The 23,996-nt window shown below is 41.2% G+C and overlaps 1 protein-coding gene across 1 annotated transcript; it reads left to right on the plus strand.

The window, feature by feature from the left end:
• Positions 1-2,399: 2,399 nt before the first annotated feature.
• On the plus strand, positions 2,400-15,242 carry STARD6 (StAR related lipid transfer domain containing 6; the record flags this gene model as incomplete). Its single annotated transcript, XM_080683766.1, has 6 exons — positions 2,400-2,489; positions 2,685-2,734; positions 3,439-3,565; positions 8,635-8,752; positions 11,192-11,285; positions 14,261-15,242. 6 exons carry the CDS (start codon positions 2,400-2,402, stop codon positions 14,457-14,459), a joined length of 678 nt encoding a protein of 225 aa, XP_080539892.1. The 3' UTR covers positions 14,460-15,242.
• Positions 15,243-23,996: the final 8,754 nt, after the last annotated feature.

A 23,996-nucleotide genomic window follows, 5' to 3' on the forward strand; every position in this document is an offset into this window, starting at 1 on the left:
TACAGACTGAAGGGTCCCGGGTCCGATTCCAGTCAAGGGCACATGCCCGGGTTGCGGGTCTGATTCCCAGTAGAGGGTCTGCAGGAGGCAGTAGATCAGTGATTCCCTCTCATCATTGATGTTTCTCTCTCTCTCTTCCTCTCTGAAATAAGTAAAAAAATATTTTTTTAAAAAGTTAGACTTTTTAAATCCACATTCCACCTAAATGTTTTTTAACCTGACATTCTTTAAAATAATTTAACGGTTCTTTTCGTTGACAGTATCTTTAATGTTTCTCTTACTACCTTTTTCTTCCATCTTGGAGCATATATAATGTGCACATGTTTCCTGATAAGAGCATAAAGTGTAATAAAGGACACTGAGAAGATATAAAGGAACATATCAAATAAATTGACGTAATTCATGGATCAAAATAATTCTACTTCCACTTTGTTCCTTCACAGTTAAAGAGATATGGAGACCTCCAGGAGGATTTGGAGAAGAGTCCCAATAGTTATTAAAATTCTGGACTAGATAGATCTATTAGGAAAGATAAAGAAACTAAGAATCTACTAGGAAAGAGGAGTTACAGTGACTTATGAAAGCTTTTCAAGTAGAGATGTCAACCAGGTGTCATGCCTTGATGGAGAACTAAACAGGAGAAAATAGATTTATCTTCCAACCTAAAGAACTTTAGGTGAGAGCTAAGGAGGACATGTCCTGATAATTAAACTTTAAGAAGGTTTATTGAGGCAGCTCTTTGGAGAGTTTTTGTAAAAGGTAGTTCTAGATGTGTCCATTTTAAGAACAGAAACTAACCTTTTTGATCACCAAGAAGGGGCTCCACACTGTTTCAATCACATTTACACATATTAACTCAATCCTTACGATGACCTCATGAGATAGGTATTATTATTCCTTATCTGTACCTATGAAAAAAAGAAATAGATATGAAAGTTGAAATTCAAGTTAAGCAATTTATCTAAAATAATATAGCTGGTGTGAGTGGCAAAGGCAGGATTTGAATCCAGCTCTGTGTTGTCACCCTCTTCCCACCATACCAGCCAGCTTCTCTCTCTCTTTTTTTAAAAACATATTTTATTGATTTTTTTTACAGAGAGGAAAAGATAGAGATAGAGAGTTAGAAACATTGATGAGAGAGAAACATCGATCAGCTGCCTCCTGCACACTCCCTACTGGGGATGTGCCCTCAGCCAAGGTACATGCCCTTGACTGGAATCGAACCTGGGACCTTTGAGTCCGCAGGCTGACACTCTATCCACTGAGCCAAACCGGTTAGGTCCAGCCAGCTTCTCTTAACTGAAAACTAGATGATGGGACAAAGGATCAATGAGACTCCAGCTCCTGAACTCATTCACAGCAGAAACAATATCTTACTCAATTGTATTTGTCACACCTACCTCGATACCTAACCCCTACTGAATTGATTCTAACTTTATATCCTGTCTGACAATTTAAACAAAGACACCAATGAAGAGGAGTCAGTCATCCATATTGGGGAAGAATGTTACAAGCAGAGGGAACAGCAAGTAAAAGGCCCTGAGGTAGGAAGATGCTTAGTTGCTTTTGAGGAACAGCAGCTAAGTGGGAGAGCTGAAGACAGGAGTTGCCTTTGGAGAGGAAGCCAGGGGTCAAATCATTTAGTGCCACTGCCACTCACTTTAAAAAGATGAACTTCCTTGCCCTAACCGGTTTGGCTCAGTGGATAGAGCGTCGGCCTGTGGACTGAAGGGTCCCAGGTTCGATTCCGGTCAAGGGCATGTACCTGGGTTGTGGGCACGTCCCCAGTAGGGGCCGTGCAGGAGGCAGCTGATCGATGTCTCTCTCACATCGATGTTTCTAACTCTCTATCCCTCTCTCTTCCTCTCTGTAAAAAAATCAATAAAATATATTTTTTAAAAAAGATAAACTTTCAAGAACACCTGATCAACAGATTGTGGTGCTTTACAAAAGAAAAAAAGGCATGATTGATAGAAATAATAATGATTCATTGATTGACTGTTATATGCCTAGCAATGGGGTAGGACATTTAAGTGCATTATCTCACTTAATCCTCACATTACTTCTACAGGGTTAGGTACTATCCCAGTTTTAAAACTTGAGAAAATGGGGAAACGGAAATATCAAATAATGTGGTTCACAATTAGCCCATGGCAGAGACAGGAGGTGAGCCAGGTCTGGCTGACTCCAAAGCCCTGCCTTTGTACGATGCCACATCCACATTTTCTCATTGCCAATAGGGAGGAAGGGACTTTAGCCTGTGGGCGTTCAACAGGTAATTACTGTTCATTGCCATGTTCAGGGCACTGTAGAAACAGTAATTAAATGTAACAGCATTTTAAAACTTTTTGCATGATCACATTCTTACCAATCATTTCTTTTTAAAACTTTGCAGGTAGATGGACTATAAGGTACTTGCCCAACAAACTGCTCAAGATATTTTAGGTTACAGTCAAGATACATCAGGCTGGAAAGTGGTTAAATCTTCAGTAAGAAAACAAATGTATTTCAAGTTTTTGTTTTTAAATGAGAAACAGTTGATGGTAAAAAAAAAAAAAAAAAAATTTTTTTTTTTTTTTTTACAAACAAAGCATTTGCTTTTGCTTTGTTTTATTTTGTTTTGTTTTTCATTTTTTTTCTGTATTTGACAGCTAACTTATTTGTTATTTTTTTTCCCCTTTGAGAAAAAAATAACTGTTTCTAGCAAGGCTTCTAAAAAATTCCATGGAAATCTGTAAGTACAATTTCCTATTTGCAGTTATTGTTTTGAATCCAGTGGCATTATGTATCTAGAAGTTAAAGTTTGCTGACCTCTCATGTATACCACATTACATACTTCAACTATGATTTGGGGCTGAGAGATGCTGCATAGCCACACACACTTCTTATCAATTACTGCTGACTTATAAACACAGCAGATAAATGTTTGTAAGAAAGGTTTTAGAAAAATCCTAAATGAAACTTGTCCCTCTAGAAAACTACAGCCCAGCTGGCATGGCTCAGTGGTTGAGCATCAACCTATGAACCAGGAGGTTGAGGTTCGATTCCTGGTCAGGGTACATGCCTGGGTTGTGGGCTCGATCCCCATGGGGAGATGCAGGAGGCAGAAGATCAATGATTCTCTCTCATCGTTGATCTTTCTATCTCTCCCTCTCCCTTCCTCTCTGAAATAAATAAAATTTTTTTTAAAAAAATCTACAGAAACATTATAAACAAAGTTTTTAGAAAAATGAACTTTGAAATAATTTATATTAATTATTGTAATATATATTTAAATAAACCTTGCTACTTCTAATTGAATATTAGTGTTTTGAATTGCTGATATGACCCTCAAATTTCCTTTACTAAATTAGTCTGTGTTATACTATGATAACATTATATCTTCAACTTAGACTGAATTAGTTAAATTTTGAATTTTCTTTATTTTGCTAACTATAGATATCGTGTTGAAGGAATAATTTCAGAATCAACATCTAAACTAGCTGATTTCCTCTACAAGCCTGAAATTAGAATTACATGGGATAAATCATTGAAAGTGTACAATATGATACACAAGATTGATTCGGTAATTTGTTATTTAATATTAAACTTTTCCTGTATTAATATATTTTTAGTTTTACCTCTTAGTGATGTAAGTTTATTAAACCTATATTAGGTAGACACTTCATATTTTATAGATTCACACTGAGTTGAAATCTTTATAAAAGCCTTAAAACTTCCTTCTTTACCACTCAAGAGGTTAATTGCAATTAGCTTCTTTTTGTTTTAAATGCACACCACATTCTGAATCTGGTTAGCTCTCTTGAAGATGTGGGCCTTGGGTTATGAGGGGACAAACTCCTGGATTCTCCAACATTAGGTGGAGAAAGATTAAACATGCCTTGTTAAAGGGAAGTCAGTATATTTATATTAGTCACTAGAGGCCTGGTGCATGAATTTGTGCACCAGTGGGGTTCCTCGGCCCAGCCTGCGGGATCAGGCCAAAACCGGCTGTCCAACATCCCCCGAGGGGTCCCGGATTGTCAGAGGGCACAGGCCAGGCTGAGGGAACCCACCAATGCACAATCGGGGCCAGGGAGGGATGCGGGAGGGCTCTAGGGCATGTCTGGCCCATCTTGCTCAGTCATGATCAGCCGGACCCCAGCAGCAAGCTAACCTACCAGTTGGAGCGTCTGCCCCCTGGTGGTCAGTGCATGTCACAGTGAGTGGTTGAGCGGCCTTAGCATATCATTAACATATTACGCTTTGATTGGTTGAATGGACAACCAGACACTTAGCATATTAGGCTTTTATTATATAGAACTAGAGGCCCAGTGCACAAAAATTCGTGTAGTGTATGTGTGTGGGGGGTCCCCTCAGCCCAGCCTACACCCTCTTGCAGTCTGGGACCCCTTGGGGGATGTCCACCTGCCAACTTAGGCCCGTTCCCTAGGGGAACGGGCCTAAGCTGGCAGTCAGACATCCCTCTGGCAGCCCAGGAACCATCTGTTGGACATCCTCAGTGCAGCCAAGGAGGCAGGAGAGGCTCCCGCCACCCTGCTGTGCTAGCAGCTGTCAGCCCGGCTTGTGGCTGAGTGGAGCTCCCCCTGTGAGAGTGCACTGACCACCAGGGGGCAGCTCCTGCATTGAGCGTCTGCTCTCTGGTGGTCAGTGCGCGTCATAGCGACCGGTTGTTCTGCCGTTAGGGTCAATTTGCATATTACTCTTGTATTATATAGGAGGATAATAGCTTAGATAACAGGAACAATGCAGACACATACTGTAGGGACTTAAGAAGGAACAGCATGTAACGTTTTATTTTATTTTATTATTTTTTATTTTTTTTTATTTTAAATATATTTTATTGATATTTTACAGAGAGGAAGGGAGAGGGATAGAGAGTTAGAAACATCGATGAGAGAGAAACATCGATCGGCTGCCTCCTGCACACCCCCTACTGGGGATGTGCCCGCAACCAAGGTACATGCCCTTGACCGGAATCGAACCTGGGACCTTTCAGTCCGCAGGCTGACGCTCTATCCACTGAGCCAAACCGGTTTCGGCCAGCATGTAACGTTTTAAAGAGAAGGATAAAGTGTGAAATAACATACATGGTTGTGGTTTTAGAAACAGTTTAAATGCATTATCTCAGTTAAATGAAGATGAAGAGAGAGTAAAAACAATGAGGAAAGAAAATATAAGTAATTGGTGTAGAAAGTGATCATAGAAGCAAGTAGGGCTTAGAAGAGGGGAGGAGAAAAGATCAGTATGAGCTGAGGGTGGATATACGCATATACGCCTCATCCATGGACACAGACAATAGTGTGGTAAAGGCTTGGGGTGGAGTGGGAGCTGAGTAGAGATCAAAGGTGGGGGGAGTAGGAGTGGGGGACACCTGTAATATTCTCAACCATAAAAATAAATTTAAAAAAAGAAAATTCAGGAGAAGAAAAAAATGATATAAATGAGAGTAATAATGAGATGTGCAAAGAGATAGAAACAAGAAGACAGAAGTGGGGTAAGGGATTCTGAACTTGGGAGCAGGTCACTAGATCTCTTATTAAGGCTGCTATAGTTTCTGATAGGTAAATTATAGCTCAGTAAGATGTTTGTAAAAATCGAGTTGCGCATTTTTGGCTAACAATAACTTTACTAGAAAGAGGTGGCAAATGTGAATGTTAGCAAACTTTTATGATTTTCACAATTGCATTTATAAAACTCCACATCACTGGGTCTTTGGCTCTTTGAGTCTCCAAACTACATTCCACTTATCAAAAGAAACAAATGTCCCACAAATAAATCTGTCACCATCTTATCATTTATTTACAACCCTGTAGGTTAGCTTTGCCTGCTTTTATTAAGCTGATTTTAAAGTCTGGGAGTGGGGGCAGGTTATAGAGAAGCCCAGGAAGATAAGTCAGGTAACAAACACATGTCCATGACCCTCTTGGGATCTGTACCTTCAGTTTGAAAAATATGGTTCAGCCCTAGATGGCTTGGCTCAGTGGATAGAGTGTCAGCCTGCGGACTGAAGAGTCCCAGGTTCGATTCTGGTCAAGGGCACATGCCGGGGTTGCAGTCTAGATCCCCAGTAAGGGGCGTGCAGGAGGCAGCCAATCAATGACTCTCGCTCATCATTGATATTTCTATCTCTCCCTACCCCTTCCTCTCTGGAATAAATAAAAATATATTTAAAGAAGAAATAAATAAAAAAGAAAAGAAAAATGTGGCCCATTGCAAATGAAAATCCAAACATTAGATTGTTTCATTCACGATTGCATTAGACTAATTATATAGTTCCATTAGCACTTCCGGTCTTTCTGCTGTTGCTGCAACTCAGCTGTAATAATGGAAGGAGCACAAGACTTAGCACCAAAAAACTTAAGAAGAGAGTCAGAGAAATTATGTGACTTGCTCAAGGTCAGCACAGCCAGGACATGATAGAACCAGGGTTTATACCTAATCTGACCCCAAATTCTAGGCCCTTTACAGTATCCCACAGTATCTCTGAATAGCTTTACCCTATAAGAAGAACTATTTTACCTACTTAGGAATATGTATAGTGTTCATCTTCAGGAGTGTGTTTTAATTGACTCATTCATCCCACTGGTGAGCGTGGGGTTCCTGCCCAAGGGTCACAGGGGTGGTAAAACATGATACCTGCCACTATGCAAATGAGATCAACAGTAGTTTATTAATAATCCAGCCCAGAGGAGGACTGTTATTCTGTTAACATGTGTGAAGTGGAGCTCAGGGTGCCGGATGGTGAGCCATGTTTCAACAGCAGCCCATAAGAGAAATTGGAATTACAGGTCCTGGAGGAGGTACACAGTAAAGCCTCAAGAGGCCACGCAGGGAGGGCAAGGCAGGGTACAGGCAGAGACGGGCAGGGTCTTCGCTAGGGTCTGTGGGTGGAGTGTGCGAGGGAATTCCCAGGCTAAGGTCTGATGGGTCAACTCAAACAAAAAAGAGCAGCGTTTTGGTAAGCTCCCTGGGTGTGGCTCACAAGAGGAAGGCCCTGCGAGGCTGGGGAGACGGGTGAACCCAGGACTATTGGGAAAGTCGTATCAGGACTTGTATTTGCTGGTGAGTGTGGGCTGGTATCTAGGGCATGCACTTGCGTGAGGGGGCTAGTGTCCGTTTAAGGCCCCTGCAGGCTGCTTGGCCAAACAAGGGGGATGCTGAGGCAATGCCATGCAGCAGCTCGGCTAGACTCTCAAGGACACGTTATGCCAGGCCGCGTGTCCTGGGAACTGCACCGAGGAGCAGAGAACAACCAGAGAGGCAGGCTTTATAGTACCAGAAGGTTGAGATGACCCCGAATCCTGCAGGAGGATACGATTGGCTGTTGGAATAATTCTCCAGGCTAGCAGACACAGTGCCTGGTCCAGTTGATAAGGAGGGTTGTTTGGCTAAAGGTCTGTACCCATGGGAACAGTCAGGAGAGGAACTTGCAGTTAGGCCATTCAAGACCCTTCCTATTTTCACCAGACGTCTTGTCAACACATAATATTGGTCACTGAGTTTTAGGCCTTCCACCATAGGTGCTAAATCAATATGCTTTTCATAATACATTACCTAGCCAATGTGGAATAGTTGTACTGGAAATCAGGGAATCTGGGTTCTAGGTCTGTACTTATCTCTAGTTATCTGTTAGGCTTTAATTTCTTCATTTAAAGTGTCAAAGTGTAGATGATATAAAGATTACTCTTGAATTTTATGCATTAATCCTATATAATAAAGAGGTAATATGAAAATTAACCCTCACACACTCACACCCTCACAAAATGGCTGCCTATGACCAGTCTGGCAGGGGGGTTAGTGAGGGACGACCAAATGACTGAACAGCAGGCTTCGTGGGACGACCAGGCTGGCAGGGGGGCAGTGAGGGATGACCAAACGATTGAACATCAGGTTGCGTGGGGGGACCAGACCAGCGGTGGGGTGGGGGGGGCAGTTAGGGGCGACCAGACAGGCAGGCAGGCAGGCAGGCAGGTGAGTGATTAGGAGCCAGCAGTCTAGGATTGTGAGAGGAATCTTGGATTGGAGAGGGTGCAGGCTGGGCTGAGGGTACCCCCCCCCCCCATGCACGAATTTCATGCACTGGGCCTCTAGTAATTATATAAATAGATATGATTTGCAAATATTTTCTCTAATTCTGTAGGTTCCCTTTTCATTTTTTAAAATAGGTTTTTATTGATTTCAGAGGCAGGGAGAGGGTGAGAGAGAATCATCGATCGGCTGCCTCCTGCATGCTCCTTACTGGGGATTGAGCCTGCAACCTGGGCGTGTGCCCTGAACAGGAATCGAACTGTCATCTCCTGGTTCATGGGTCGACACTCAACCACTGAGCCATACTGGCAGGGCCCCTTTTCATGTTGTTGGTGGCTTCCTGTGCTGTGCAGAAGCTTTTTAGTTTGAGGTGGTCCCACTCGTTTGTTTTTACTTTTGTTGTCTTGTACTTACTGGTACAATAATATCTAATGTTCCTTTAACACAGAAAATGCAGGTTGACTGGGTGATAAGTTCTTAAAATTGCAAAGTCTTGCTTTTTCCAAGTAGAGGCCAATCTTCTACAGTGAAATTCTTTGGGGAGCAGTACAAGGAATAGATATTAACTAATTGTTGCAATCTTTATGGTTTGATTTGTTTCAGGACACATTCATATGTCATGCCATTACACAAAGCTTTGCCATGGGCTCAATTTCCCCCCGAGACTTTATCGACATAGTGCACTTCAAGCGCTATGACGGGAATGTGAATGTGATCAGTTGTAAGTTGAAACAATTTTGCCCACATTTTAGAATTACTATGAGTTATTAATAATTTTTCTCTTTAACTCACATTTTGGAAGGAATATCTTTTCAATTTTTCATTTACTTGGTGAGACTAATACATACATGTATAATGTAGACCAGCCTGCTGTTTTTACCCAACTCTGGAGGTGCCTTTTACATCGTAGTCGATGGCTGTGGCATCTCCTGGCCTTTTTGCAGCATATACCCACAGCATTGAGTACAGGTAAATACCTGTAGGCTGAATCCACACAGCAAACATTTCAAAACTACTGAGAAACAAAAGTAATCTTTAGATATATCATTTTATATTTGAATTGCATAGAATGAGCTTATCCAGTAACTGATAAAACGTCTGTTTTCCCTAGGTGGGTCTTTACACAACGTGCTTATATTTCTTTTAGAAGGTAGGGGTTTTGATGTATCCTTAGCCTCCCAAAATATGTCACCCAGTAAAACCCCACTGTGGGACCATTTCTTAACATGTATTATTCACTTGAAACATTACCAGTTCATACCATGAAGATCATTGGAGCCAGACAATTCCAGATAAGTCATGAGGAAGGATCTTTGGCAGGACGGTGGCTTAGAGCCCAGTTTGTCTCCATAACTCAGTTTAATCTGACCACTACTATCTGAATAGCTTTCCCTTCTGTAAGCTACCAGGAGATAGGGACAGTTAAGTATTGTTAATTATTATTTCCCAACAAGGTTTCTGATGTGTCCGTGGTACTAAGTTTCAGAGTCCAGACTGAGTCATAGCTGTGCTGATAGCACTCACACAGACTTAGCTCTGGTGCAGCATACCGCTAAGGACTGATGTTCACCCCTTTCATTTAGTTATCTCAGTTTTAAAACGAGGGCAGATAGAAATCTATTCACTGTCTACAACGCAAAATAGTGTCTGAGTCATAGATCTGCTATTTTCTGTGTTTTGAAAGCAGACCATTTCTATCTCGTTTTTAGGGGTGAAAAAGAAGTCTGAAGTCAAAATCAACAAATGGTTGTAATCAGTCATTCAGTGATCAGTACTGAGTTTGCTTTAAGTAATTTCTTTGAATGAATTATCAATGAATACTGAGAGTTTTCTTCTTCGCCTTTTTTTGGCTGTTGTTCACTTTACTATGCTTTGAGCTGAATATTTTGCATACTTTATCTGACCAGTAAGGAAACTGAAGTTCAGAGGAAACAAGTTAGATAGCAATAAGCTGTTGAACCAGAATTAAAACACAAGTCTTTCTAGTTTTCCAAAGTCAGTACAAACTACCAACCCAGTATTCCTCACAAAAGACCTATATCTTTTCGTGGGATAAAACAAATTTTCTTTTACGAACAAGCATAACCTCCATATTTTAAACAGGGAAAATATGTTAATATCACTTCTGGAAGTACCATTATGCCAACATAATAGGTTCTGTTAAGGTGATGAAACAAGTAATAAAAGTGGAAAATTCATTCAACCACACTTGTTTCCTAAGCTAGACCAAAGCTAATGCTTAACATTGTACTTCCCACAGGATTGATAGCTTATGTTAAAATCACAAGGGAAAATCCATCTTCTCTGACAAGAGCAGGATTCAGTTGCACAGAATAAATATATTTTAAAAATATTTTTCGAAAGAGTACATATAATTATCATAAACAATCATAATCAAACCACCTCCCTTCTGTATTCAGATACAATTATACTGCATATTTCCTAAAACAACTCTACTGATTTTTTAAACATGTATTTTTATTGATTTCAGAGAGGAAGGGAGAGAAAGAGAGAATCATTTATGAGAGAATCATTGATTGGCTGCTTCCTGTGCGCCCCCTTACTGGGCTATTAAGCCGGCAACCCGGGCATGTGCCCTGACTGAGAATCGAACTGTGACCTCCTGGTTCATAGGTCGATGCTCAAACACTGAGCCACACCAGTCGGGCAAACTTCTGATTTTTAATTACACTTTGAATTTAGAGAATTTGCAGAAAAGGACATATAAACTATCTTCTTTGACATGCCAAATAAATACATTCAATATTTTATTTTAAAATGATTTAACAAAAAATCTATAAACCCATGCTCCTAATAGCCTTTTTCTTTTGACTTCTTTTGCTTCAAATCTCAGAAAGTAATAAAATGATACTTTGAACAGTTTTTCCTATATATAAAAGGTAACATCATCTTTAGAAATACTAGTGTGAAAATGTTTGAGAGGACAATTGTGCTCAAACTGGTATTTTCTCAGTTTTGGCCTGTGCACACATTCATATGTACAAACATACAGCGCATGTATAAAACCAATGTCAGTGCTGATAATACCTAAGTTAAATTAAAAGCTGTGTTATATATATTTTTTAAAACATACTACTTGAAATAGAATTTTTTACCTTTGTGGAAGAGGTTTCACTTTATTTCTATTTAAATCACTTAGCTAAAAGTGTGGATTTTCCAGGATATCCTCCATCTTCACATTACATCCGTGGTTATAACCATGCTTGTGGCTTTGTCTGTTCACCTCTGAAAGAGTAAGTATCATTTGCATTTATTTATTAGAACAGTTTTTTTTGTTCAATTTATGATTTAATTAAAGGATTCCTAACTCATTAGTAGAATATGTACCAGCACATTCTATTGGGGAAAAATGGCCCCCAAATGTGATCTTTAAAATAACTGTTATAAGTATTTTCATATGAAGTATAATCAGAAAAGATAATTCGCTATAAAGTTTGATTTGAGGTTTCTGGGACAAGTCACACATACACAAAGTTTTTCCCCTCCAGGGTTAACCTTAGCCTGATGTTTTATATTTCCCCATTAGAGTCAGTTCTGTGAATTACTAAGGAATTTTTGTGAATTGAAAATAAATTCCCTAGAATTATAATAGTTACATTTATCAGCAATGAATGCTTTATCTTGAACACATTCTTTCTAATAGACTGCCTACTAAGTACAGATTCCTGCAAAATGAGACTTCTGGTAAGTAAATTCAGATAAGAGTTGGAAATCAGAGATGAGTCATTACCTACAGATGGCCAGCCTAGAGATAATAAAAATGGTAACATAAAATACCATTCTGTAACTTCATGAACATTAACTCAGAGTATATCATTTCACAAAATCCTTAAGTTTTAATTTTTGGTAAATGATTTTATATTAAGTAAAAAATATTGGCACATAAAGATAAATGTAAAAACTTTATATTGGTCCAATATAAACTTCAGTATGAGAAAAAATATTTATGTGAAGGAAGTAAAAATAAAACTACATTTCAGACCTGTATTCCTTATGTTTTCTCTACTGAATTAGAGGACTAAAAGAAGTTACAAGTATTTGCATTAGTAAACAGGATAATTGGTGCAGGTGATGCTGATATATGAATCTGTGGCCAAGACTTGATTCTCCACAGCAGGAGAGAAAACAAGGGAAGGATTATTACTCCCAATCAACATGGTAAATCAGCTGCTGGCAAGGACTCTAGTTGGGAAGCTACATATTCTAGCCCAGTGGTCGGCAAACTCATTAGTCCACAGAGCCAAATATCAACAGTACAACGATCGAATTTACTTTTGAGAGCCACATTTTTTAAACTTAAACTTCTTCTAACGCCACTTCTTCAAAATAGACTCGCCCAGGCCATGGTATTTTGTGGAAGAGCCACACTCAAGGGGCCAAAGAGCCGCATGTGGCTCGCGAGCCGCAGTTTGCCGACCAAGGTTCTAGTGTGCTTCACAGGCAAAGTCCCCTTCTTGCACCTTGTCAAATCCCCTTCCACTGCAAAAAACATGGACAGAAGCTCGGACCTAGACACCCCATGCAGGGTGGGAACTCTGCCCAGCATCCTGCTGGAGAAAAGATGTAATCTTATTCACAGTCTCAGAGACAGGTACTGACAAAAAGTGACTCGTTTGTACCTTCTCTTTCCATGCAGTCCAACATTTTGGACAGCTGACATCTGAACAAGTCATGCAGTAAACAAGACAAATGATCAATAGTAAATGCACTCTCTAGTAAATATTGGAAATATTGGAAGGCTTTCTTGAGTGTAAAGCCCTAGTAAACTCACATAGAGGTTTAAGACCTTACAAACTGCTAGTGCGTATTCCCAATCCAGCATTTGAAGCACCGTAAAAATAGTCTGAACTCTGCATAGAGAAGGGTGTAAGAAAATGGATCCTCATGTGGGTTTGGACCAGTGCTCTTCATACCCCGATAAAATTTTGTAAAACGCCCTAACCGGTTTGGCTCAGTGGATAGAGCGTCAGCCTGCGGACTGAAAGGTCCCAGGTTCGATTCCGGTCAAGGGCATGTACCTTGGTTGCGGGCACATCCCCAGTGGGAGGTGTGCAGGAGGCAGCTGATCGATGTTTCTCTCTCATCGATGTTTCTAACTCTCTATCCCTCACCCTTCCTCTCTGTAAAAAATCAATAAAATATATTAAAAAAAAATTTTTGTAAAACCATATTCTGCCCTGCGTATTTTAAAACTTATTAAAATTTTTATAGGATTAAAATAAGAATGCAACTTCCAGCATATTATAAATATTGACTACTTAAAATTTGTTATAATGCCCTTATAAATCTATAGAATATAAATTCCATAACATATTACATTATCAATTAAAAAATATATACAAGCTTTAAGTCAGAAATTTTACATCATTCCTTTTCTCCTTGAACCTGTATTTTTACTCTTTTTCTCTCACATAACTTTATCCTAATAAAATATGCTTTATGCTTTGAATTCTTTTATTAATCATTCTATCATAGTTCTCTGTAAAAATGAGTATTTAATTTTCAAAATTAATTTTATTTTCTGTAACTATAAGTATCTAAATATTAAAAATATAAATGTGTATGGGATTAAATTATCCTATCTAATAAAGAGGGAATATGCAAATTGACTGTCATGCCATCACAAAATATGGTGGCGCCCATAGCCACAAGATGGCGGCACCCAGTCCCCTCAGCCCCGCTGGAGTCCCCCAGTCCTTTCAACCCCGTCGCGGGGGAGGGGGGCAGGCATATGGTGTGGCCAGACCCGCCCTCAGTGCCCCAGTCGCCCAGGGCCGACCTGAGGCGCAGGCAACTATGAGTGCTGTCTTTGTATATACTTAGACAATCATCCAAAAAGATACAGTCAAAACTATAAACAGTGATTTTCTCTGAGGAACAGAACGAAGGGAACAATTATGAAAATTCTGTATTTAAATTTTCAAAAGCATACATTACTTTTGTAATTTAAAAAAGTCAATGTAACAAAAAGGAAAAGCTGACTAAAACTGAAGACTGTAAGACACAGTCGGACTAGTGACTATTTTCATATAAAATGTGTATGAGTGTGAAAATCATTGTACCTTTTCTTTTTCCTTTCCTTCCTTCTATAGCTATGTCTCCTATCATAATCACTATGGAGAGACTCCACTGTGAATAAGACAAGCCTGTAAATTCAGTAGATAGATCTAAAGATTATTCATGTTTTTAATTCTCCCTTTGTTGACAGTAATCCAGCGCATTCCAAACTAGTGATGTTTGTCCAGACGGAAATGAGGGGGAAATTGTCCCCATCAATAATTGAAGCAACTATGCCTTCCAACTTAGTGAGCCTCGTGCTCAACGCGAAAGATGGGATAAAGACACACAAAGCGCCGCCAGAACGTGGGTGTCATCACAGCTGCCAGTCGCTCCACAAGAAGAAATGAGGCTGTTTACAGCGAGGCCATAAAAATCACCTGTGGCAGTTACCGCCGTTTACTTCTAAGTCAATGGGCATAAGTTCTGTTAAGCTTTTCTGGACAGTATTCTTGTACAAACTATTGAAGGTACATTGTGGAGATAAGAACTCATAGTTGTACAAGAGAACAGTCTTAAATATAGTTTTGAATCACATATAAGACGGATGGTCAATAACAAGTTAATTTTTTTATTTTTTTTAATTAGATTTTTCTTGATTTCAGAGAGGAAGGGAGAGGGAGAGAGAGAAACATCAATGATGAGAGAAACATGGATTGGCTGCCTCCTGCATGACCCCTCCTGAGGACGGAGGCCACAATTCGGGCATGTGCCCTGACCGGGAATCGAACCATGGCCTCCTGGTTCATAGGTCGATGCTCAACCACTGAGCCACACCGGCTTGGCCAATAACAAGTGTTCTTTTTATTTTTTAAATATTTTTATTGATTTTGGAGAGGAAGGAAGAGGGAGAAAGAGATAGAAACATCAATGATGAGAATCATCGATAAGCTGCCTCCTGCACGCCCCCTACTGGGGATCAAGCCTGCAACCCAGGCATGCACCCCTGACCTGAATCAAACCTGGGACCCTTCAGTCTGCAGGCCAACACTCTATCCACTGAGCCAAACTGACTAGGGCAACAATTGTTCTTAATGCCCTTTCATCTTTTGCTTTCCCCCCCCTGGAAAATGTTCTGCAAAAAAGTCAATAAGAAAGCACATGAGATCATCACTAATTAAAGATTAAAATATATTTTAAATTGGTGTTCCTTCACTTACTGCTTAAAATTGATAATTGTAAAGAACATGAACATAAAATTGTAAAGAATTACACTGGAATTATGACCAATGATATCTAGCATTTACCAAGATGTAGTAGCCCATCCTCCCAAATCCTTTTTCTCTTACAAGTAAAAGACCCTGCACATAACGACAAACAGGCAGAGGAAGACGAGCAGAGGTGGAAAGAGGGCAGACTTCCTAGGGACTTTCGGGGCTTGAGCAATGACATAGCAGTGAGTTCTCTGGGTTTCCTTGTTGCCACCCCTATACTCCGGACAAGGCACTAGCTACAGAAGGCTCCAACCTGGAACCATCAATAGGCAGGAACAACAGCTTCTAGAAAAATCCTGTTCCTCCTCGTCATAGGAGTGGCTATAAATGAGGGTGGACTACCAGAACAAAGTCTTTTTGACAATACCTACCCATCGCCAGCCAAACAGAAAGCTAAGAATTGCACCCGCCTCACCCTACAGTTTTAGTGGGGCCAGGCGGAGCGGTGATCTTCCACCCCACCTTGTTCATGTCCCACAGAAGCGGGTGGTTATTGGCAAAACTGAGCAAGGAGCCAGTCTTCCCTCTGCCCTGCCAGAAGCAGGCAGCACTCGGAGCACCTTCCACGTGGTGCCGGCTGGCCAAGCAGGGGGCTGATCTTCCACCTCCCACCCGCAGAAGCAGGCAGCACCCTGAGCACCTTCCAGGTGGTGCCGGCTGGCCAAGCAGGGGGCTGATCTTCCACCTCCCACCCGCAGAAGCAGGCAGCACTCGGAGCACCTTCCAGGTGGTGCCGGCTGGCCAAGCAGGGGGCTGATCTTCCACCTCCCACCCGCAGAAGCAGGTAGCAGGACGTTGTATCCCTGCTGGGGTCGTGTCAGTGGAGTCCTGTGGCAAAGTGAGCTTCCACCTCCCCTAGGAGCAGCAAAGCAGCCAGCTAGTGCAAAGAAGAGCTACTCACATCCGGCTTCACTGCCCTCCCTTCATCCCATGCCACCCAGGCCCGCCAAGATGCTGAGCCACCCCCCCCCCACCAGCACCAGTTTTCTCCTCTGTAGTATGTTGAATGGTGGCCCCCCAAAAGCCATGTCTTTGTCAAATCCCTGGAGCCCTGAATGTGACCTTATTTGAAAAAAGGATCTTTGCAGGTGTAAGTTAAGGATCTCAAAGTAAAATAATTCTTGGGTACCTGGGTGGGCCCTAAATCTAATCACAAGTGTCCTTGCAAGAGATGCACAGTGGAGATGCAAAGCATGTGTTGATACCACTTCTAGGTGTGGCTTTGGGGTATATAATGGATCATAACCAGATATAGAAAACTCAATGTGTGAAAAAGCGGGGTACCAGCAAAAACACCAACTTGCCTAAAAGATGGATGAAGCTATAAAAATGCCTCTTGGACCCTAGCCAGCTTGGTTCAGTGGATAGAGCTTCAGCTGCAGACTGAAGGGTCCCAGGTTCGATTCTGGCCAAGGGCACATACCTGGGTTGCAGGCTCAATCCCCAGTGGGGGGCGTAGAGGGAAGGCCACGTGAAGACAGAGGCAGACGAGTTCTCCAGCCACAAACCCAGGAACACCTCGTTACCTGGTGTGGTGTTACAGTAGTTACAGGAAACGAAGACACCCCCTTTGGTGTCTGATCAGGGCTCAGTGGGCATGTGGGCCTCCACTCCCACATGGCAGCAACAAGTTAAAACAAGGAAGTCGGAGATGGGATACACACCTGCCTCCTCCCTCCGCCACCCAGGTGTCACTCAATCTCGGATTCTGTGATCCACGTCAGGTGCCAATGCAGCTCCTCTTGATCCAGAGACCTATGAAATAAAAAGACAAGTTACCTGCCCTTCTGCCTGCACACACACACACACACACACACACACACACACACACACACACACAATCTATAATAATAAAAGGGTAATATGGTAATTAACCGGACAGCCGAACGACCTTCCGGGCGTCCTTCAGGACAAAGCCAGCATGGCGGGAGGCCGAGGCAGGGCCAGCTGCTGTGGCGGCAGTGGGGGCTGCGAGTAGGACCCTCCCGCCTCGGTGAGCCCACGGCCCCACCCCTGCGCCAGCCGCCAGCCCTGAGTGCGGTTCCCAGGTCCCACAGCGCAGCCCCTGCCTCTGCCCACCCTGCCCCTTGCAGACGAAGCTGGTGGTGCGGGCCGAGCCCCCTGCATACATTCCGTGCAGTGGGCCTCCAGAACAATTCTAAAACGGGACAGGATCACCACAATAAGCACACCCACTGGAAAGGGGAAGAATATAGTCCCTGGTTCATAACAATGCTGATAGCCCACGGGCCTCATTCTGGCAATGGGGAAATGTCCTCTGGGACTGGCTCCCTGACCCATGGTTCTCCAGGAGAACACGGTTTTCATGACGCTGCCTGAGGCGCTGCTGTCTGAGACGTCCTCACTTTCCATCCTCTTCCTCTATTCTTTCTGAAGAAATAATCCTTGTTGGTAGCTGATTAACTTTTTTAGGCTGCTTCCTGCACAAAAACAGTCAAGGGACAAGAGGCATATTTATTTATTATTTTAAAAAATATATATATTTCTTTATTGATTTCAGAGAGGAAGGGAGAAGGAGAGATAGAAACATCAATGTTGAGAGAGAATCATTGATCGGCTGCCTCCTGCACGCCCCCCACTGGGGATCGAGCCCGCAACCCAGGCAGGTGCCCTTGGCGGGAATCGAACCTGGGACCCTTCAGTCTGCAGCTGACGCTCTATCCACTGAACCAAGCCAGCTAGGGCCCAAGAGGCATTTTTATAGCTTCATCCATCTTTTAGGCAAGTTGGTGTTTTTGCTAGTACCCTGCTTTTTCACACATTGAGTTTTCTATATCTGGTTATGATCCATTATATACCCCAAAGCCACACCTAGAAGTGGTATCAACATATGCTTTTCTAGATTTTCTCTCTTTTTTTTAATTGTTTGAATCTAGATTTTCTTACTGCCACTTTTGGATCTGGCTTCTGTGGGACCAAACCTTTGGGCTTTTGTCCACTTGAAAAATGTACTTAACTCTCTCAGGAGTCTTATCAAAATGTCTGATAGTCACAATCTTGATTTGAAGTTGGACTTGTGCTCATGTCTTACTTTGAGACTTTGCTATCTGTGTGGCTAGAGATAAAACAACAGTTTTGTTTTCCAATTTAGTAGCTCTGGCTTTCTATATCACCTTTAACTTCTGCTTGCAACCTACGTTAGGTATTTCCACCCACAAAACCTCAACTATTTTAGTACTTCAGTCTATACAGCTAAAACCCACCAGGTGGCGCTTTCTACATTCTACCTGGAGATACCCTTGACTAAAGTCAAAGGTATATTTTGTTTTCCAAGGTACACAGACAGCTGTTTTAGCAAATGTTTCACAAAACAGCTTCTTAATAATTCCAAAAAAATAACCACACATTTTTTCTCGACTCAAAAAGAATATATTGTCATCATAAAGTTATCAAGCATTTGTTCTTTATATATATACATATACATGTATATTTATTTAATTCTCACCTGAGGATATTTTCCCATTGATTTTTAGAGAGTGAAAGAGAGCGCAAAAGATAGAAACATCAATGTGAAACACACTGATTGATTGCCTCCTGCATGCGCCCCTACCAGGGCGTGGACTGGGGAGGAGCCTGTAATCAAGGTATGTGCCCTTGACCAGAATTGAACCTGGGACCCTTTGGTCCACAGGCCAATGCTCTATCCACTGAGCCAAATGGGCTAGGGCTTTTCTTTCAATATTGATATCAAATGTCAACCTCTTTCCCTACTCAATAGTTACTATTGTTAATAATTGTTTTCTACATAAAATAGCTTTCATATTCATTAATGAACACTTTACTTTGAAATATAACTAAAATTTATACTTCGAAGGAATTGTTAGAGAAAACTTATGAGATTTTATTTTGTTGAACCTCTATTTGAAAGCAAATACCCAGATGCTAATAATAAATCTGAATTGATGCCTTATTTTAATGACTAGAATCAATACTGACTATATATAATGGAAACCTACATATTCAGATGATAATTCCATACAAAATTTCAGTGATGTCACAAATGATCCTGAACTAGTTGATTATTCAGCTACCCAAAGGCAAATAACTGAATTTAGCTGAATACCAAGATTACAGCTAAGCCTTGATGTATCCCTACTTAAATACTCAGATATTGGGAGTGTGTGCCCCCCAATTCTTTTCACTGTTAGGGTGTCACACCGAAGAACTTGTTTACAGTGAACTAGAATACGATAGTCTGGCTACATCTGAAGATGGAATATTCTACTATTAATATCTCAAAATTTTCTATCAGTATATCTGTCTCCACATTAGTTTACATAAATCAACTGCAGGCTGAACTTTATTACAGTACAATTTTGTAATGTGGGACAAAAAGAAATTGCTACTATGACACAAATATACTGTAGTAATCACTTTTTAAAAATTCAGTAGTAATATGGTGTTTTTTTTTTAGTTGTTTTTATTGATTTCAGAGAGGAAGGGAATGGCGGGGGAGAGAGAGAGAAACATCAATGATGAGAGAGGATCATCGATTGGCTGCCTCCTGCATGCCCCACACTGGGATTCAAACCTGCAACCTGGGCATGTACCCTGACCGGGAATTGAACTATAACTTCCTGGTTCATAGGTTGATGCTCAACCACTGAGCCACGCTGGCCAGGCTACATGTATTTTATATATATGTGCATATGCAAACTGACATACATACACATACAGCGAAAGGTTCTGTGTATCCAGAATCCTGCTTTCCTCCATTCTACCTTGCTTCTAATTAGAGACGATGGGAAACAGAAGCACAGGCAGCCTGGGGTTGACTGCTCCTAGTCTTCTGGGTGCAAATTAGGTGACACCCATTGGCCGAAGTCTGGCGAGAGCTGTGGAGCAAGGTCACTTTTCTTATTTGTCGTTGTCGTTGTTTCTGCTGGCTATCGAGGACAAGGAAGAGTGAGGCTCCCCGTGCCCCAAGTTCCAGTGTCCACCTGCCAGAGACTTGTGTGCCAAAAGGTGACTGCATCAACGAGGGGGGCAGCAGCTTCCTGATCAGAGGTCATGGTGGCGGGTCACTGCTCTCCAGCTCCTAGATCAGCCGTGGGCAAACTACGGCCCGCAGGCCGGATCCGGCCCGTTCGGCTGTTCTATCCGGCCCACGGAGCCGAAAGAGCGGAGGGTTCTCTTGCTCTCCCCTCCGCTCCTTTATTTTGAATTTATATTAGTTCACACAAACACTCCATCCATGCTTTTGTTCCGGCCCTCCAGTCCAGTTTAAGAACCCATTGTGGCCCTCGAGTCAAAAAGTTTGCCCACCCCTGTGAGAAGCAGTGGCAGTGGGGACAGCGTATGGACTCCAGCTTTTTAAAATATATTTTATTGATTTTTTACAGAGAGGGAGAGGGATAGAGAGTTAGAAACATCGATGAGAGAGAAACATCGATCAGCCGCCTCCTGCACACCTCCCACTGGGGATGTGCCCGCAACCAAGGCACATGCCCTTGACCGGAATCGAACCTGGGACCCTTCAGTCCGTAGGCCGACGCTCTATCCACTGAGCCAAACCGGTTAGGGCAACTCCAGCTTCTTGCATTCATAGCTCCACTGATGGTTTCTAGAGACAGCTCACCCGGTGGACTGGTTCTGTCCAGTCCTCAGATTTGTTTCTGGAGTCCCAGCCTAGAACCCACACCTTCAGCTCCCCCATGATTTTGTAAGCATTTAATTCACTACATTAAATTTCTCCTTGCTTAACATACCCATATGTAAAAAAAACATTTGGAAGTTTATAGTTTTTTCAAAGGATCTTAAGATATTTGAAAAATACTTTTTATTAATATCTTAAACTTCAGTGTATCTTTTATGTAATAAATATAACTTAGGAAAGGAAGGAAGGATATCCCAAGTATCACCAAATTATGAGCCTCACCTGTACATATCGAAAGCAGGGCTTCCTCTGTGAACTAAAAGTGAGTCATCATTGCTTACACGGATCACTTTTATAGGAGAACAAGGTTATGTAGAGAGATTACAGGAAAAAATAGTGCAGATAACACTGTGAGGTAACAGGATGAAAGTGAATTTCACACAATTCAATCATTTATTTACAAGTGGTAGCAGTATGCAAAAGCGAGGAATGCAATAAATAAGAAAACAAAATAAATCTAAGTTTGCAGACACAACCTTGGACTCCCACAAGGTGAAGATAACACTGACCAGGAACCTTGCAGGACTATTCTCTCAGTAAAAGGGTGAACTAGAAAAAATAACCCAACCACAAAATAAAAGACAGAATTAATGGGGAAGAGAAAGGAATAGGAGTATCCCTGGCGCATTTTATGTCCATAGTCTGCCCCAGATCTAGGGTTTCATTTTCAAGATGAGAAATTAAAATGGTCCAAGCTGGTGGTTCCCCAAAGTGCTGGGAGAAGTGCAAATATTTTCTGGAGGGACACGTGGCATGCAGACCTTACAGGAGTCCCACAAATAGAGCCCAGCAAAGGTGAGCCCACACTCCAAAATCACAGGACACGTGAAGGAAAAGGCAAGCACGAACAAGTTGCCAACGTAAGTAATAAATAAGACAAAGAATCAGTCTTCCACCAAAAAATTCAAACATGTATATTACCTAACAAAGAATAAAAATGTTTAAAATAATGAGTGAAATAAAAACAGGACTAATAAAACTGGGTTTAATACAATAACGTAAAAAAAAGTCCAAGTAGATTTTTAAGAAAATAAAATAGAACTTTGTATCATTCTAGGAACAGTGCAGAACAGAAACAACCTAGGTGTTTTAAGCAGAAAGGGACAGATTTAACACAGCTGATTAGACATATAGAGCATTGTTGAAAGAGTAGGAAGGGCAGAATCTAGGTCCTCAGGGATGTCTACCAGAATACTACGGAGCTAGAAGAGATGCTACCTCTAAGTCTACACTGGAACTGTTACATGCAACAGCATACACCGGTATTACAGCTGTAACGCAAATATCAGGAAATCATTACTTCACTTCCACAAATACTTCTTGACATCCATAAGCTGGTGACCAGACAATGGAACAAGGAGTCCAGGTACCATCTCCCTAACAATTCTCTCTCCCAGAAAACTGTAGAATAGACTAAGGAATAGTATTACAAAAAATAACTCATGTTTGGGGAGAAAAATAGAAAGAGGAAAAATGACTCATGTTCGCACGACCTTACTTGTCATCCCCCCAAATTCCTAGATTCTCTATCCAACTCCAATAGTAGAGGTTTATTCTCTAGAAAAGAATAAAACAAGATGATCTTTGAACTGGACAATGCCAAATACAGTTGAGAACCTAGGAAGCATACTAAAAAGAAGAGGATTAAATGACTATATGCATATTAAGTGGTGAAACTTTCAGTCCTCTACCTCCACTTTCTTCCCACCAGACAGACACATCCATAATCCAAATAGGTTATCTCAAACATCATCTTTGAGAAACATAACCCATCCAAAAGGAAAGACCTACTGTTACTGACATCAGGAATTTCCCCCAAAATGGCCCAGCCAGATCATCCTGCATGAAATTGACAGTTGACAGCACCTGCCCAAACTACCAGAGCTTCCAAATTTTCAGTCTGACTCTTAATCAAACAAATAAAAGCAAACTCAAGTTCGAGGAAATCTTTGGAGCCCTATCACTAACATCTTTAAAGAGGTAAGATTATGTTATATCCAAGAAATAAGAATAGGATGCCACAGAAAGGAACATTTAGAGAATAAGAATTTACTACAATTGCCCTGGCTCACTCATCTGAAGAGAGTTTCTAGGGTACAGTTTGGGCGGGGACAGCCAGAGAAGCTAGCAATCTGTGAACCGAGCAGAGTACTGGAGACGAGAGAGGCTGCCCAGAGAGCTGCAAAGACCAACTCTCGAGTCTTCAGCTGAGTACTGATGAACACAAGAAATTACCCAAGTGTGGGAAGGAGCCAGCTGGAAGTTCAAAGGGAAAAGTCTCCTGAGCCCACGTAGGACCAGACATATGTCATGCTATGACCAGCCAGAGTGAAAAAACTCACAAATCACAGGTGCATAATGTCTTCAGAAGGATTTTAGCCTGTGGTAGGGTAATATTATTCCTAGATTAAATGCTGCTTTGGTTGCACGTAATAAAGTAACTTTATAAAGTTATAAAGTACAACCCGTAAATATTTATGACAAAACAGAAACAATCATTATCCAACAAAGTAAAATGCACAATGCCTGCCATACACTTTAAAAAATTACCAAGCTACATAGAGCAGAAAAATATGACCCATAATAAAAACAAACCAATAGAAATACATGCACAAATGAGCCATAGAAAAAGATTTTAAAAAGATTAATATTCCACATATTCAAGGATAGAGAAAAACTGAGTATATTAAATAGAAACAAAGAAGATACAAAAATTAACCCAATTCAGGTATCCAGAGAAATAAAATGTCTGACATGAAAACTACACTGAATAGAAATAACAGATGAGATACTATGGAAAAAAATTAGTGAAGCTGAAGACAGAGCAATAAAAGCTATCCAAAGGGAAATGCAGAGAAGACTGAAAAAGAAATGAACAGAGCATTAGTGAGTTATATGTTAAAAACATGATAAAAAGAAATCTGTAGCTAGACACACGATAAAAACTGCAAAGATAAAAATGAATATTTTAAAACAGCCCAAGAGAAATGAATTCT

Source organism: Plecotus auritus (assembly GCF_963455305.1).
Source record: "Plecotus auritus genome assembly, chromosome: 8".
NCBI classification, from domain to species: Eukaryota; Metazoa; Chordata; class Mammalia; order Chiroptera; family Vespertilionidae; genus Plecotus; species Plecotus auritus.